General features: G+C 44.4%; 1 protein-coding gene across 3 annotated transcripts in view; it reads right to left on the bottom strand.

The window, feature by feature from the left end:
* PLEKHM3 (pleckstrin homology domain containing M3) overlaps positions 1 to 16,112 on the bottom strand; it is a 93,792-nt gene that overhangs the window by 57,349 nt on the left and 20,331 nt on the right. For all 3 annotated transcript variants that reach the window (XM_049808732.1, XM_049808742.1, XM_049808749.1), the window contains one exon: positions 11,366 to 12,301. In XM_049808732.1, the coding sequence (XP_049664689.1) occupies positions 11,366 to 12,301 (936 nt within the window). The remainder of the gene's footprint in view (positions 1 to 11,365; positions 12,302 to 16,112) is intronic.

Raw genomic sequence — 16,112 nt, 5'->3', positions numbered from 1 at the left:
TAAAACATTTGCAGTTTAGAATTCACCATTTTAAGGCCTGATTTCTTGCAATCTCCTAGAGCCAGACACTCATTCCAGTCCACAGAGAGTTCCCTCAGGAGAGGAACGACAAAGCACAAAAGTGCTGGGGGGGCTTCCCTCCTCCTCCCTATGTCCAGACCATAAGAACTGAAGGTCTCTGGGGTGAGGAGTGTCTCAGCAAGCAATCTTGGATGCCTTTCCCTTCAGGGAGGGTAGTTTTATAAGGCGGAAAAAGCAGAACTTCCTACCCAAGCAGCATGCATGCATTGCTTTCTCCCTTATTCCAGCCCTTCTCTGAGCCCACGTTTGTTTCCTTGTTCCTCAGAAACACATTTTTACAGAGTATTTATCATTCCTCTTCATATCCTCAAGTAAATCATATTCTGCAAAGCTACATAACAGTTGTAAGGTCAGGACATTTTAGATGAGAATATGGCACTGGCACCTACCTTACATTTTCCCTTACCTTACAAGCTTTGCTGTTTGAAAATCACCATCTATCTTTCCCATTCCCATCTGTTGTGATTCATAATGATGGCTATTTCTACAGTCCTTTCAAATCAAGTTATCAAAGCACTGATTCTCTTTGATGTTATGCAGTTCAAAGTGATGTAGTGTGACAAACATATTTCTGTGGCATAGACCACTTATGCTACTTTGTTTTTCTAAGATGGGAAAAAATAAAGCAAGAGTGAGAGAGAAAGAAGAGGAGGATAGAATAGCTTGCGGCTTAATGCCCTTGGAAATCCTGCACCTGGACATTCAGGTACATAAACCTGCCATCATGTTTACCAGAAGCAAAGCTAGTACTGATTCCTGGCTTTAAACTCTTGAGCACCCCTCCCTATCTGAGCAAGATAGTCAGATGTAGCTGACCACCTCAGAGACTGGTAACACAACTCAACAAACAGTTTAGGGTGGAAGAAGGACCATTTCATGTTTGCAGAGGAAACACTGACTTGCCTATAGCTAGAGAAAGCACCTTCCACAGGATGGGGGAAAAAGCAGCATAACTCTCACCAAGCCTCTATCACCTATTTCTAATGCTCACACAGAATATTATCCATGTAACATCTGTACAAAGGTCTGGAAAACCCTAAGCCTAGAGCAAAGAGAATACTGTGATATTTACTATCACTCCAAATCACCCCTACCTAAAGGATGTTATAGAGCAAGCTACAGAGGGAAGAAGTATAGCTGTAGGTATACTGTTAGCAAAGTGAGGGAAGGAGTAATCCCAAACCTTTCATCACAGAAAATATAACAAAACAGCCCTGGAATCAAGCAAAGAAAATAAGGGTTAGAAAAAAATAGCAGCAAGAAAGTGCTGCTGGGCACAGATGAACCTCTCTCAACAACATGTCTGTGAGCAGAGCAGGAGTATCAACATCAAGAGGCTGATCTCCAAGTGTTAAGACTTTGGGAAGACACAAGTACAGGAAGATCAGGTTTAAAAAGTTGTAACAAGTCTCTCTCCTTGACTTAAGGTGGTAGTGAGGATAGTATGGAGGAGGAATCCAAGACACTTGAATACAATTCTTCTGCATAGTGTGGAAAACACCATTTCTGCCACTTTCAGGGTGTTGCATACTCTTATGGTCAAGGAAGACACATGCAACTGTTCTTTTTATCCAGATACCTTTTTCTTTAATCTTTTAGCAAGATTTAGCAAGAAAAGCTCCACAGTGAAACAGAGAAAGTGGAAGACCAAACTAGAATTATGTACACAACTGTTTTCCTTATGCAATGAAGTTCCCTGCTTAGTATCAGGAAGAAGCAACTCCACCATGATTGTGTACCGTAATTAAATCTGTGACAGATTAGCTTAGAAGCTAATTCATTTAGAAACAACATACAATATGAAGAAAAGAAAATGACCCACAGACTTCAAAAGGCTTTCAGCTTGATAAAGCCATAAAGCAGACTAAGCAGGAGCACAGCAAAAAAAATTTCAGTGTTAGATCAAGCATACAACATTGTTCTAGCTGCTTAGCACAAACAGAAAGAGCAGGTGAGAATTACTTCAGCTGCTGGCCTCATGTTTCTGTGCATCTATTCCACAATTCACTCCACCATGGGAAAACTCAAGCTCACAAGACACACACACTAACAACCCAGCTCATTTCTCCCTCATGCCTACATAGGTTTAAATTTGCATTATACTTTGTCCTTTTCCCAGCACTACTTTTTTCCAAAGCAATTCTCTTCCTAAAGAAACAATCAAAACCTCATAAACCTCCAAGCAAAGTCTGACACTTTACTCACCTCGCCTATTTTCTTGTGAGCTGCTTACGGACTTAAAAAAAAAAAACAAAAAAACAAAAACAAAAAAAACCCACACCAAAAACAAAACCGACAAAACTGTAACAGATTAAAGGCAGAAAATTTTCTCCGTTGAAGCCACGTGGGTTTGACCCTATCCAGTAACAATTAACTAAGCAACATATAAATCCCACATTATTTATGTCAGCAACGTACAAATCTCACTTTAATTATAGTCTAGATCAGGTTCTCCAGAAGTAAGGAAGGGTTTACTAGTTCCCCAACTCCCAGACTCTTTTTTTTTCTTTTTAAATAGACTCCAAAGGATGGACCAACTATTCTGAGTCAATGGAAACCTTGACTATTAGCTGGAGCTCAGGACTAAGCCCTAAATTAACAGCCTTCCCATCTTCATTAGTGCCATTTGAAGATACAATGCATAGCCCTGTCTTGCCTATTTCACACAATCCAGCTCAGCTAACTTCGCCTACCCAGTCTAGGCTTGCTGACTATAGGCTCTAGCCTGGGCTGGGAAGAGAGGCCACTCCAGAAAGTGACCCATCCCATCCTACTCACAGGCACACTCCCGCAGAGCATCTCTCCCAGGCAGATGAGAGGAATTATCCCCTAGGTACCCAGGCTTTCTTCCAATCAGTGAAGACTGGATTAGCATAGATATCCAGTATTTAGACTGCCAGGAGTAGGTGAAGTAAACAACACCCTTTACATCAGTCATGCTGAACACACAGAGCTGTGACCCTCTCCAAGAAGATGAACAATCAACAACAAAAAAATCACTGGTGGAAACAAGCCAGGTGATATCATATAAACGCACACACAACATTCTGCATGTTTGTATTATACTTATCCTTTGTAGAAGATAGCATACAAGCATGCTGCAGGTTACACAGCTAAATTCTGCCTTCCCAATAAAAGTAATAGTAGTTAAGCCTGCAAATGGAACACTGAAAAAACATAAATGTCAAAGTGTAAGCTTGCACTTTGTATATATAAGTCAAGAACAACATTTCATCAATAAATTAGGACCAAAAAATACTAGCTGTCTGTCAAATGGCTGCAACAAAACTATACTTTTGGAAACTAGCTTTTTATTTGCTTGGATTTCCCCACTTGAATTTCACCAGAACATAGGTTCTTTTACCTTTAGTGTCAAATGCTGAGAAGGGCTGAGATGCCATTCTTCCCAGAGAACTTGCTCTGAAGGAATTACAAACAGCTACGAAGACATGCTTCACCTACAGTTATAGTTTGTGAATCCTTTAATGCATAGCCAGTTTGCATTCTCCTAGAGCATCCTTTCAACTCCTTTCTCCCCATTCCCAGGACAACAGCTCTGAGGAAGAATACCATACACCTCAAGCTAATTTGTTATTCTTTCCTCCATACCCTTACAGGATTATTCTCTGCAGTATCTGGCACTTTGCTGAGACTGTGAAGCACTGCCTGACAGAAGGGAATGGGAGCTTCCATGGAATGACTTATTGGCAGGATTCAGTAATTCACCAACTCTTTAGTCAGGGATGGGAACTGAAAACACTCTCTGGGCCAGCTCTTGAAGTTTGCCAGCTAGGAGTAAGTAGATAATTTGCGCATAATTAATAATGGTATTCCCATTCCTACAGTTGATTACACTCATGCTTGGTTTTATATACTGAGAAGGTAAACAAGAGAACAGAGCAAAGAGCAGGCCAGCCATTTGTGTGATCAGAGCAAACACTGGTGCCAGCATCTTGAGCTGTGGCCAGATCATTTAGCAAAAAGAGTCTCCACTCTGTTTTCATTTCTGCTCTGCAGTTAGTTTAAAGACCACTTACCCTTGCACTGCTCACTCATTTGCTTACACTGAAGGCTACCTGGTTTGCTATGTTTCATTTCTTTGATACAGCAGCTATTAACACACCTAGAAATAATCAGCTCTATTTCTGTTTGAATACACAGCTGATTTTGTACCTCCCTTTAACATGAGGAACAACTGTGCAGTAAGTGTGGTTATGTATTTTTTGCCAATACTATTTGGCTGAATTTCTTCTTGGTCACACATCGCTACCACAGCACTACCTCGGGCATATGCATTATTCAGGTTTACGCAGCACAGGTACGTATTAGAGTCTATTGACATTGCAGAAGGCCAGACTCTGAACCTGAAAGCTTCCCACCAGTTGGCCTGTTGTTTGTTCTGTAACTTCTTTTACATTCCTCTGATCTGATACACATGTATTAGTTTTGCCAATAATACACTGCTTTGGCACATGACAGAAGGAGAGGACCCCTGCCAACACACACACACAAATGCCCTAGTTCTGCAGTAGTGGACCTAAAGCAGCCATTTTCCTTCTATATTTGTCCCTCAAGGCTGCACACCTGCATGGACTCTCTGGCGCCAAGCAAACGCACAGTGCACATCGTAGGGTTTTTTCCAGAGCAGCATTAAAGAGGGACTCCCTATGATGCCAGCTTCTGTGAAACCTCTAAGATTCCCGCATCTTTGCTACCTCTTCTCCTCTGTCAAATTTTGTTATAACAGTCAGGTAAATTAAAATCTTATGGGGCAGGGCTAAAACTGTGAGCAAACAGCATTATAACATAAGCTTTGTTTTCTTAGGAAACTAAATTAACAGTCATGTCCCAAACCAGCTTGGGGACCTGATACAAACTGCAACTGCAGCAATGGTGTTTTGCGGATATACCCTGCCTGTGCCTTTCTGTGAAGGCAAGGCCTTTATTAGCAAAAGCTGGCTTGACTGATTTAAAAGATGCTAGCCCAACAAATAAAGCTGTCTCTTGTAATGCAATTCATGAGGAACCTCTGGGTTCTCCAGAGAAGAACTGGATGTGTATTTGTGTGTGTGTTTGCATGTGTTGGGAGTTTTCAGGTCTGAAAACACTTCCTTTTGTCCAGATGCAGCTTTTTCCATTGCAACAAAGGTGAGACTTGAACATTTAGACTCCCTGTTTCTGGCACTCTCTTCTTTAAACTTCATGCCAGAAGATTCAAGACTGGCTGGCTTCACACAATAAATGGACCAAAAAAATCCCTGAGCAACCAAGAGTTCTTTGGGGGCAGTGGAACCAATACTTAGCACCCACAAGCCAGGAAGAAACAAGGCATAGCCAAGGACAAACACAGAGCCTAAGCTGAGAGTAGAGACATGCTCGCACACAGCAGAATTGAGCTCATAACAGCAAAAGAAATAAGCACAAATATTTTATTTGTGATGGAAAAAAAAAGAAGAAAAAAAGAACATACTGAAAACCTGCAGAGTTGTTCAGAGAGGCAGATTAGAGCAATGGAGTCACCTATCTCCATACAGGCAGCACAGGCACCCTTTAAGCCTGCCAGGAGGAATATGTAGATTCATCAGCCAAGACATTTGTACCAGCTGTTCCACCTGCAGGGCTGAGGCAAAGTCATCAGTAAAACACCAGCTGAGGGTTGCAAAGTGCACATCAGGGTGCAGGGCAGGCACTGAACTGGCCAAGTACTCGTCTAAACTGCCCTTCTGGGCAGCAGCAGGCCAACTCCAAACCAAGTCCTATGAAGGGGAAAATCTCACTCTGAGAAAGGTGCCAGCCAAATCCCAGGAAGATGAAGGACCTAACTTCTACCAGCTTAGACAAAGCTAATAGTTTTCACTGCCATTTCCTCTAGTCAAGCCATCTTAAAACTGGATTGAAGAGCTCACTCACCCTACTGCTGAAGATTAAATGGCTTCTGTGATCATAACTGATCACTGATAATAGGTTTAATCAACTCAAACAAGTAAAAGAGATACCACATGCGGTGTCTTCTAATCTTTCCTCAAACCAGAGCTGTCACACGGCAAAGCACTGTGGACCAGCAGCCTTGTGTTTTGAAACATGCAGGTCCACTGCAAATTAAGTTCAAGTCACCCTTGTCTGGAAACCTTCCCCCCACTCCTCCCAACAAGTCAGTGGCCTTGTTTAGACATGGTGTGTTTTCCAAATAGTAATTTAGACATGGACAATGCTTTTTCTGCTCAGCTGGTTTTGGCTAGCAAAGAATAAGAATTTAGAAATACCACTGTTAGCAGTGGAAGTTTTACTTTTGAATCAATAGAAATAGGGCCTGAAAGTCACATACAAGACTGGAAGACTGTGGTCTAAAGTGAAGATACTTCAACAATAAAACCTTTACAGTGCAAAACACATTCTCAGGGGATTTTACAGAGTCTCAAATACAGGGAAGGCAAAAAGCTGCTGAAGTCTTGGAACAAAGAGATCAATCGAAATGAAACCAAGCACAAAATATATACAGCACCTAGAAAGCACAAGCCTAAAAGCCTTGGACAGGCAAGAACAATTGTTATTTGGGACTAAAAATGTGACAAGAGCGCTGACAACCTTCCAAAGGACCTTCTGGTATTTTATTATTGTGCTACATTTGCTAAGATTTGTCCCCTAGTATTTTTATTTCAGTGACATGCTACAAATAGGTGCTGGGTGTGATGACAGTTCACAAAGTATTTGCTAAATTCAAGGAAGGAGCACCCATGCTTTTCAACTATCTGGATTTGAGAAGTTTCAACCATATGGCTTTTTGAGAAGTTGAACAAAATCAACGTCGCACCTGGCTTTTTTTTTTTTTTTTCCAAATCACAAGCTATTAGGAAAAGACTTACTTTTCGGGGGGGGCGGGATGACTTTACTTTTACTGCACTAGGGCCTGGTTTCAGACCAGTGGGGTGAGCTAGAGCAGAGGCTGCACGAGCTGGGCATATTGCACTGCACTGTCCCCCATCTACACACATGATCACAGCACTAGAGGCAGAATGATTCCTTGAAAGCCAACAGCTTTCCACCTGCTGCTCAATTTGACATGGCTGCAAGCTCAGGAAATAGCCTATTTTCGAACCTTGGCTTCTCTGCACCTAGTGTTCAGCTTAGCCAGCTGAGTCAGAGGAGCCCTAATAGCAGTATTTATCCTTTTGGCAAGTAAGAAGACATGGAGAAAGCAGGGGGGAAAAGAAAGAAAACACCCCAGAAGAGGAGCAAGTAAAGCCACACAGACAAATAAAAGGGTGTAGAGTACATTTTGCAGAAGGCAGAAACTCCCACACTCATTAGGACTTGCGGTCTAAGCAACAAGAGTTCCTGGCAGGCACAACTGACTTCTCTGAAAAAATGTTTGTTTTAATAAAGGGCAGGGAGAGAAAAAAAGTCAAAAGGAAGAGAGAGACATCAAAAGAACAGGAGCTATGCAAAGACGGGAGGTAAGGGCAGAGGCCGTTTGTCTTCCCCATCTATGGAAACCTGAAGGCACATGCCAAGGGAACAGCAATAGTGAAGGGCAGCTAAGGACATTTGCTCCTTACAGACCTCCAGGTGGGTTCCTCCAGGAGAAATGCCTGCCTTTCCCCCAGGAGCCCATAGATGTACCAGCAGGGAGACAAGACAGCCACTGAAGCACTCACAACCAGCTACCACTCTCCACAACATGCTGCACTTGCCAAACACATGCTTTGGTGGAAGCCACCTCATCCCAAATTTGTAACTTAAAGCATTTGGGGATTTCTCTTGAATCCAGGTGAAATAAAGACATTAAAAAAAATAACACACACACAGTCCAACAGATCATCCTAACATGATGCATGTCTCTCATTTTCTACATATTAAAGAACAAATCATAAAACCTGATATTTACCAGCTTGGACCTGTAGCCAACTTCCGCTTCATATCCATCTGAAGACAAGGGGTAGGTCCCCCCAAAGTCTCACCTGAGCAGATTGACACTCACAAATGTCACTCTTGCTCAGAGCCCCAAACACGTCCCACAGGAACACTGATGTATCCCAGCAACAGGGCAAGATCAAGCCTACAGTTATACAAACATGCAAAGGACCGAGGAGGCTGCCATTCCAGTGCCAGCAGTTTCTAGTTAACCCCACATTTGAAAATGTATTGCTGTTCTGAACCAAAAATATAAATAATGGCAGCAAAGGTAAAAGTGTTTATTAAAAACCATGCCTCTCCACTATTAATTAGTGGCCTATTCGTTCATTTTGGTAAATTGTGAGAAATAATGCCCTGCCCTCTGCAGTTAAGACTGCAGTTAGAAATGTGGGGAAAAGCTTTTTGTATCTGCTAATCAAGCAAAAGAAAACTTTTCAAGCTGCCCTTCTGACTCCAGTGTATCAACAGTTTGTCGCCCCTGCCCCATGACTACATCTGACACCACCGCCCTGGCTTGTATCACGAGTTGAAAAGTGCTAGTCAGACTCCAAGATAAACTTGTCAATAGCGAGGCACAGACATTCGCATTCTTCCCTACCTGCTTGTAAGTATCAGCTGTTTGTCTGGGAGCAGTCCCTTGAAAAGCTTTTACTGAGGGAGAAAAGGAAAGGGGGATGCAGAGGGCAGTTCAAACAGAAAAAAATCGGGGAGGGGATCCCCATAAAGACTGCAAAGAGAAAATTTAAAAAAAAAAACAACCCTGTCCCCATCAGGTCCTCCCAACAACCTTCTTTATCAGAGGTTCATTGTCAATCAATTAGCCAAGGCAGCAGGGGTCTGTAGGAAGGGGGGTAGCTCGAGAGACAATGGTCTGCCCTGTTGTATTACTATTTAATCACTTTTCCTAAATAAATAAAGCAGCCCTGAGGTGCTGTCATGTCAAGGGAATTTATAACAAAAAAACCCTTCATTTTTCATTGGTCATTACTTTTCCTTCCCTCCCACCCCTGCAGGACTAGAGAGGGTTATTACTGTAGCCTTAAGTTCCATCTTTGTGTTGCTTGCCTTTGATTCCCACTCGGACCTTGCCACTTTCTGGCACTAATTTGTCAGGCCGAACAAAGGAGGGATTTGTACCTCCTGTAAGGTCTCAATTAGGAAAGGCTTCTGCTGTATTATGTGCCATTGGGACAGGACACAAAGACGGTAATTACAGGAATTTGCACTAAATGGCTGAAGAATTCACAGCAAAACTTTTCTTCCTCCCCCCTCCTCATCCTTTTCCAAGCTTACCCCTCCCAGCAGCCCTGGGGAAAACCTCTGAATGCCTGCAAGCTGTAATTACCAACAGCAGGCCCCTTAGGTTAAACAGCAGCCCATGCCGGGGAACACCGCAAACAGCCTGCATGGAGCAAGGTACAAGGAAAGAGTCTCAGCTTGCTGGTGTGCCTCCAAAGTCTCCTCAGCACAAACTTTTCTGAGCCAGATAAGTTTCCCCAGCTTCTCCCAGTTATAATTACAATTATTCATTTCTTTGCCCTGTGGTAACAGCTACAAGTGCCAGCCATGGAAAAGACTCCATGCAACCCTGACACAGTGAGAGCACCTTATTTCTGTGGGCAATACACGAGTGAATGCAGATGAATTGTCCCATGTTTTGGAGAGGAAATCCACCCTTTCCCACAGAAAAGCCTATTTCACGTTGGAGACATGCATTTTGTTGCCATCCCAGGGCATGATCCTACTTTTGAGGAGGTCATTGGAAATGCTTACTTGAAACTCTCCTGGACCTCAGTCAGACGATGAAGCAAAATCACAAAATTTTCCTCTACTGAGCTTTGAATTAAAAGAAATGAGGACAAAGTAATAAAGTTCTAATGTCAACTGGGACATTATCTTAAAATGAGGCTGTTAATTCTGCTGTCTTCTTGAGTTTCACAAGGCTGCCTGCTGGCTAACACACGGGGCTGGATCCATCCCGGGTATACTTATTTGACCCATTGCCAAAGTCTCCCTGCAGTTTTCACTCTCACAACTACCCTTAAAGGTAAGACATGACCATTGTCGAATAGTGTTCAGGTAATCAGAGTTATCATAGGACCCAGGCACCTTCAGTTTCAGTAGTCTGGCACATAATTACTCCCAGAAAAAAAATCGACATGAAGTCACATAGTTTGTGGCTAAGAACAGAGCTGAATTCAGGCAGAAGCCCAAATATTGTGACCAAATCATTAACTGCAGTGAGTCTAACCTTCACAATGCTCTGGCTGCCAGGTGAGTGCCTGTGGAGAAGTGAGCAGGAACAGCACCCATGGGTGACTACCAGAGAGGGACAAAACCAGCTGCACCAGCAGCCAGTTCTGAGGGTAACCCAGTACTTCTGGGGCTCAGGTCTCCCCTGGAAGGGATTCAGGCCAGCCAGCAGGTCCTGGGCCCACACCAACCCATGTGTGGTTCCAGAGCAACAGGAGACCTCCACATCAGACCCCCACCCCAGAGCAGAGTGGGGAAGAGGCAGGACCCTCACAGATCCCATAACAGAAGAGGAAAACCCTCCCAAAAAGGTGTTTTTGATACAGCTGACAATTTCTAAGTGAGCGTAACTAAAGCCAGCCAGAGAGTATAGTTTAGGCACAAGGTACCCAAATTTGCTCCACAAAGGTGCCCGTGCTAAAGTAAAAGGACAATGAATTGCATTCACATGGGTCCTCTCTATTTACACTTCATTCCTGAACTGAATAAAATCACGATCTTGCCTAGGACTTAGAGTCAGCAGTCAAATGAACTAAAATTTAAAATTAGATGTGGAGGCTTGAGGACATGTTTTCACCCATGCCTCAAGGGAAGAACTGAGCAGATGAGCTCATGCCTAAACCTCAGTGCTAGAACGCACATTACCAAATGCCAGTGTTTCGGGGAAGCATATATGCTTTGAGGAGTCTCCCCAGAAGGCCTGGAGCCGAAACTGAGTTCCAAAAATGACTTGAAGGTGACACAGTAATAAAAGGAAACAAAAGTGCTCAAAGTTGGAAAGTTGCATCGTATCCAGAATTCAAATCCCTTTGATTCTTGACCACCTTTCCAGTGTCCTGAATCAAGAAAACAGCTCAGCCACCCTGTAAAGCAGGCCTGGCTCACATATGTACAGGTTCTAATGTTTCAGCACTGCTCATCAAATGCAGGTGAATCCCTGAATATCCCATAGGCTTCTCTCCACATTTTACAGAGAGCAAAGAAAGGCTAACACACTGAAGCGTCTACAGCCATAGTGAGAGGCAGGGAACGACTGTGTGTTGCTAAAACACACATGCTCTTCCCAGTTATTTTCTCTTCCTGCAGAAGGGGCAGATGTTGCAGCCTGGTTGCTTACCTGCACACTTGAAGCTCTGAACTGTGAGCCCTCTCTCTAAAGACAGCGTGGTCAGGATGCTCAGGAAACTGGTGGTCACAGACTGGCGCTTGCTCTTTCTAACATCGTTTCCAAAGGGCCGATCTCCAGGTTTGCTCCTAAGCGTGACCTGTGGGTTCTGAGTTAAACTTCTATTAGCATTGGCTGCTGCTCTCAGTGCCTCCATCCACTCTTGGGCCCTCTGACGGGTCTCTGCACGCAAGCGGAGGACATCTTGAGGAAAAATGACCTGAAAGCAAGAGTCACAGCCATCCTGAGTATCTGTCTGGACTGACAGGCACACATCAACATTGTAGCTCAGCAAAGGATCTTCATCAAGCCTACCCGGTTGGAATGCCATGAGATAAGACCTGTTCAAGACAAAAGTAAATGCCTTCCAGTTATTCTGGACAGTTAACCTGTAAAGAGTCCCTGATTTGAGAATATTTTGGTACTCTTTAGTGTTTTCAGTCAAATTCATGGATAGGAAGAGCTCCATAGGCTTCTCTAACAATCCATTGGTTTGAGAAAGGTCACTGTTATTTTCAGGCTTTGGCACATTCTCCAGTTTCTCCTGCTGTCTCGTGAAAGCAGGCACAGAAGCACGGACCACTTCCCAGAGTTTCTGTCCCCAGTCCAAAGCCTCCCATGAGGACTCTGCCTTCAGCTGTAGCTGCGAGTTGTCTGACAGGACAGCGTCCACCACCTTGGTTTCGATGCAACCAGTAACAGTGACCCTTTGAAAATGCACGAGTGGATACACGGTGGGAAGAGTCTGGTTGCCACTGCTGTCCAAGCAATACAGGTACAGTTTGTATGGGGAGAGCTCAGCATAACAGGTTTGCCAGTAGTTGTCATTGTCTCTTCTAATTTCTAAGTATCCCTTCTTCAGAATATTTGGGAACATTGACCTGTGTTCTGGAGGAAACAAAATGAGAACGTTACCATTAATTCTTTTTAAATAATCGTTTCAGATTGCTATGTCATTCCAGCTTATACATCTCTCCTACCCATACATGATATATGTAGAGGATAGGGTCACAGAAATAGCCTTCACCCTATAGGTGACAATTATCAAACACAAGCACTGACTCTACCTTTGAGCCAACAACAATACTGCACTTTTTTACCCAGAGGTACCAAAACACTTTACAAAAAGGGGACAGGGAAACAGAGGGACAGGAAACAAAGCAATTTTCCTGAGATTATCCAGGAGAATAGTGACAGAGCAGCAAAACACTTGCAAGTCTCCCAGAACCTTGTCCAGAAGAGTACAGTATTATCAAGTAATCTATTGCCAACTAAAATAGATTTCAACAGTGTTCTGGTTTTAGCTGGGATTGAGTTAATTTTCTTCATAGTAGCTAGTATAGGGCTATGGTTTGGATTTGTGCTGGAAACAGTGTTGATAATGCCAAGATGTTTTCGTTATTGCTGAGCAGTGCTTACACAGAGCCAAGGCTTCTCACCCCACCCCACCCCACCAGTGAGTAGGCTGGGGGTACACAAGAAGTTGGGAGGGGACACGGCTGGGACAACTGACCCCAACTGACCAAAGGGATATTCCAGACCATATGATGTCATGCTCAGCATGTAAAGCTGGAGGAAGAAGGAAGAGGGGGCCATTCAGTGTGATGGCGTTTGTCTTCCTAAGAAAAGTTATGCATGATGGAGCCCTGATTTCCTGGAGACGGCTGAACACCTGCCTGCTGATGGGAAGTAGTGAATGAATTCCTTGTTTTGCTTTGCTTGTGTGCACGGCTTTTGCTTTACCTAGTAAACTGTCTTTACCTCAGCCCACGAGTTTTCTCACTTTTACCCTTCTGATTCTCTCCCCCATCCCACTGTGAGGGAGGTGAGTGAGTGGCTGCGTGGTGCTTAGTTGCTGGCTGGGCTTAAACCACAACAGTCAGTGAGAAGCACATGCAAATTAAAACACCTTCCCCTCCTACCCCCTCTTTCCCAGGCTCAACTTCATGCTTTCACACACAACCCCTCTACCTCCCCCCATCCCAAGCAGCACAGGGGGAAGGGGAGATCATAGTCAGTTCCACTCTGCTGCTCCTTCCTCCTCACACTTTTCCCCTGCTGCAACGTGAGTCCTCTCCATGGGCTGCAGTCCTTCAGGATAAACCTGTTCCTTCATGAGCTCTCCATGGCCACAGTTCCTTCAGGAAACCTCCACCTTCTCCAGCGTGGGGTGCCGCACGTGGCTGCAGGGAGACACCTGCTCCACCACAGTCTCCCCAGGGGCTGCAGGGGAATCCCTGCCCCAGCGCCTGCAGCACCTTCTCCTCTGACCCTGGGCTGCTCCTCACGCTTTTTTCCCCTCACTCCTCACGCCCTGGTGCAAAGCTTTGCCCTTTCTGAAAGGCACTCTGCCAGAGAGACCCCACCTGTGGCTGATGGGCACACCTGTGCCCTGCGGTGGGGCCACCGGAACCGGCTGGAACCAGCTGGAACCGGCCGGAACAGCCCCACTGCCAGCACCCGGGCACCGCACCTGGCACCCGGACTTACCCAGGACACGGAGAATGGAGAACTGTGCCCAAAACCAGCAGTTTCTTACCACATTTCAGCACGACCCGGGACCAGAACATTTCGCACAGCTCTGTTCACAAGAGAGGTGCTTTGCTCATTTATCAGAATCAGGCTCAGGACCAGCAGACGTGACCAAAAATGAAAAGTAAAGGCTGCCCAGACCCAAAGATGTGTATCTAAGCGCCTCAGCACTTCAGGTGCTTCGGAACCAACCCTTTCACAAACCTCAGCCCAAGGCGAAGTCAAGGTAAATTTTCTTTGTCCCCAGAAAACCAGCCATACATGAGTCACTCCAGGCACCAAAGTGATACGAATCTAAAAGGAATTATCTAAAGCATTTCTGAGTTTATAAAAAACGTTTCCATACAAAATTCGTTCCAATCCGATTTGCACCACTTCAGCCACCACTAATACACGCAGATGTTGTATTTTCACCTTGGGCTGGACATGTGGCTCTATGCAATTTCTGTTGGTCCCTGTATAAATTCAGTGGCATTCACTGTTACGCTCTAACACCAACTTTAACACTTGGCACCCCCAAAACAACCCATCCCTGAGGAACAAATTCTTGCTCCCATTTGACTTCTGCCTCACCTTTCCAGCAAGGGTACCTGTGATGGGTCTTGACTTACAAACAGTGGCAGAATTAACAGACACCAGTGAAGAAGTTTCTGCCTCCAGTTGTCCATCTCCCTTGGAGACTGCTATTCCTGATGCAGGAGCAAGGTAGCCACCTGGGAACAGCTCCTCATCCACTGCCTGGCACAATTAGGTCAAAACATAATCAGCACCAGGTGACCTTAACATGCAGCGTTACAAACCGCAGCAACACAGGAGCTGTTTCACTCACGGTTTCTGCCCTCAGGCTGACAACCTTTGGAAGAGGGGTAGGGTAGATGGCTAGAGGCACAAAATATTTTCAGCGTCTCAGCTTAACCAGTTACCACTCATGTTAACAGGCCACGTTCTAACAAGTTTTAGACGTGATCACCTCCAAGTATACCTAGGATGTCTTCAACACAGAGCTAAGAGAACAGAAGCGTCTGGGCTTGACGAGGCTTGGAAACAAAGAGCCAAAGATGAGCCTGTATAGAAGTTACTGCATCCCCATCTGTACTGGGCTTCCCAGCTACCATGGCCAGGATTTCTGCTCAAGCTGCCCTCACCACCACTGGCTAAGGGGTGAGTCTGTCTATCCTCCCAGGGGTACAAGGAGAGTCAGGGACTATGAGTATTTGAGGGACTTAGTTACTGTCCAAGAGGCTTCTGATAGCAACTGGTGAGAAAGCAGAACTTGGGCTGTAACCTACAGTCTATAAGGAGATGCTCCTGTCCTGGCTGAAAGCACTGCTGTGGTTAGCTGTGAGAGGTTCACGTATGGGCAGGAGGAGGATTCAGGACAGCAACAGTGTAAAAGCTTTGGCTAGCCCTTTAGTGAAGGCCAGCTTTAAGGATTTGTAAGGATTAAGTGGGCAAGCTTCAGTTAAACTTAATGAACGTACATGAGAATTAATTGTTTTATATACTTCATGTGAGCATGCAAACCTCATGGGAGTTAAAAAATGGGGGAAGGATGTTACCTCCCATCCACAATAACAAAAAGGATGCACTTAGGTTTCACCTTGCCAGCTCAGCCTCAGCTTCCCCCGTCACTCTCATACTCAGAATGGAGCCTGCATTTAATACCATGTTCAAAGCACTCTACCTACAAAGATTTCCTGCATATACCACTAAAATCATAACAACAATTAAAAAATTGCTGCTTTGGCACTAGGTCTGAAAAGGTGGAAAAGAAATCAATATAACTATACCTTGCAGACAAATCAGGTACTCAAGAGTATTTCACCTAAATATGAAAACTGAAAGCCTAATATGAAACTTAAAATGGTAGGAAAAGCACACTTTCATAGCCCGAATGGATCGATACACGTGCATGCACACACACTAAAAGAGAACCAGTTTTGTTCACCGTACATCTCTGGCCCTGACATTCATTAGTATTTCTGCACTAACTCAAAAGCCATTAATTTCTCTGAAACCCACACTAATCCCTTTGTAGTGCAGATAATGGGCAGCCATTCTAGAGTCATCTTCCCTTTCTATTAATCCAATCAGGGAGTCAGCACTTCTGCAGCTCCAACTGCAATCTCTCTCGCTTCCATCAAGTACAGATGACAGTTCAAGCTTC

This window comes from Accipiter gentilis, chromosome 1, assembly GCF_929443795.1.
Source record: "Accipiter gentilis chromosome 1, bAccGen1.1, whole genome shotgun sequence".
Lineage (NCBI taxonomy): Eukaryota > Metazoa > Chordata > Aves > Accipitriformes > Accipitridae > Astur > Astur gentilis.
This window is presented reverse-complemented; position numbering and strand designations above follow the sequence as displayed.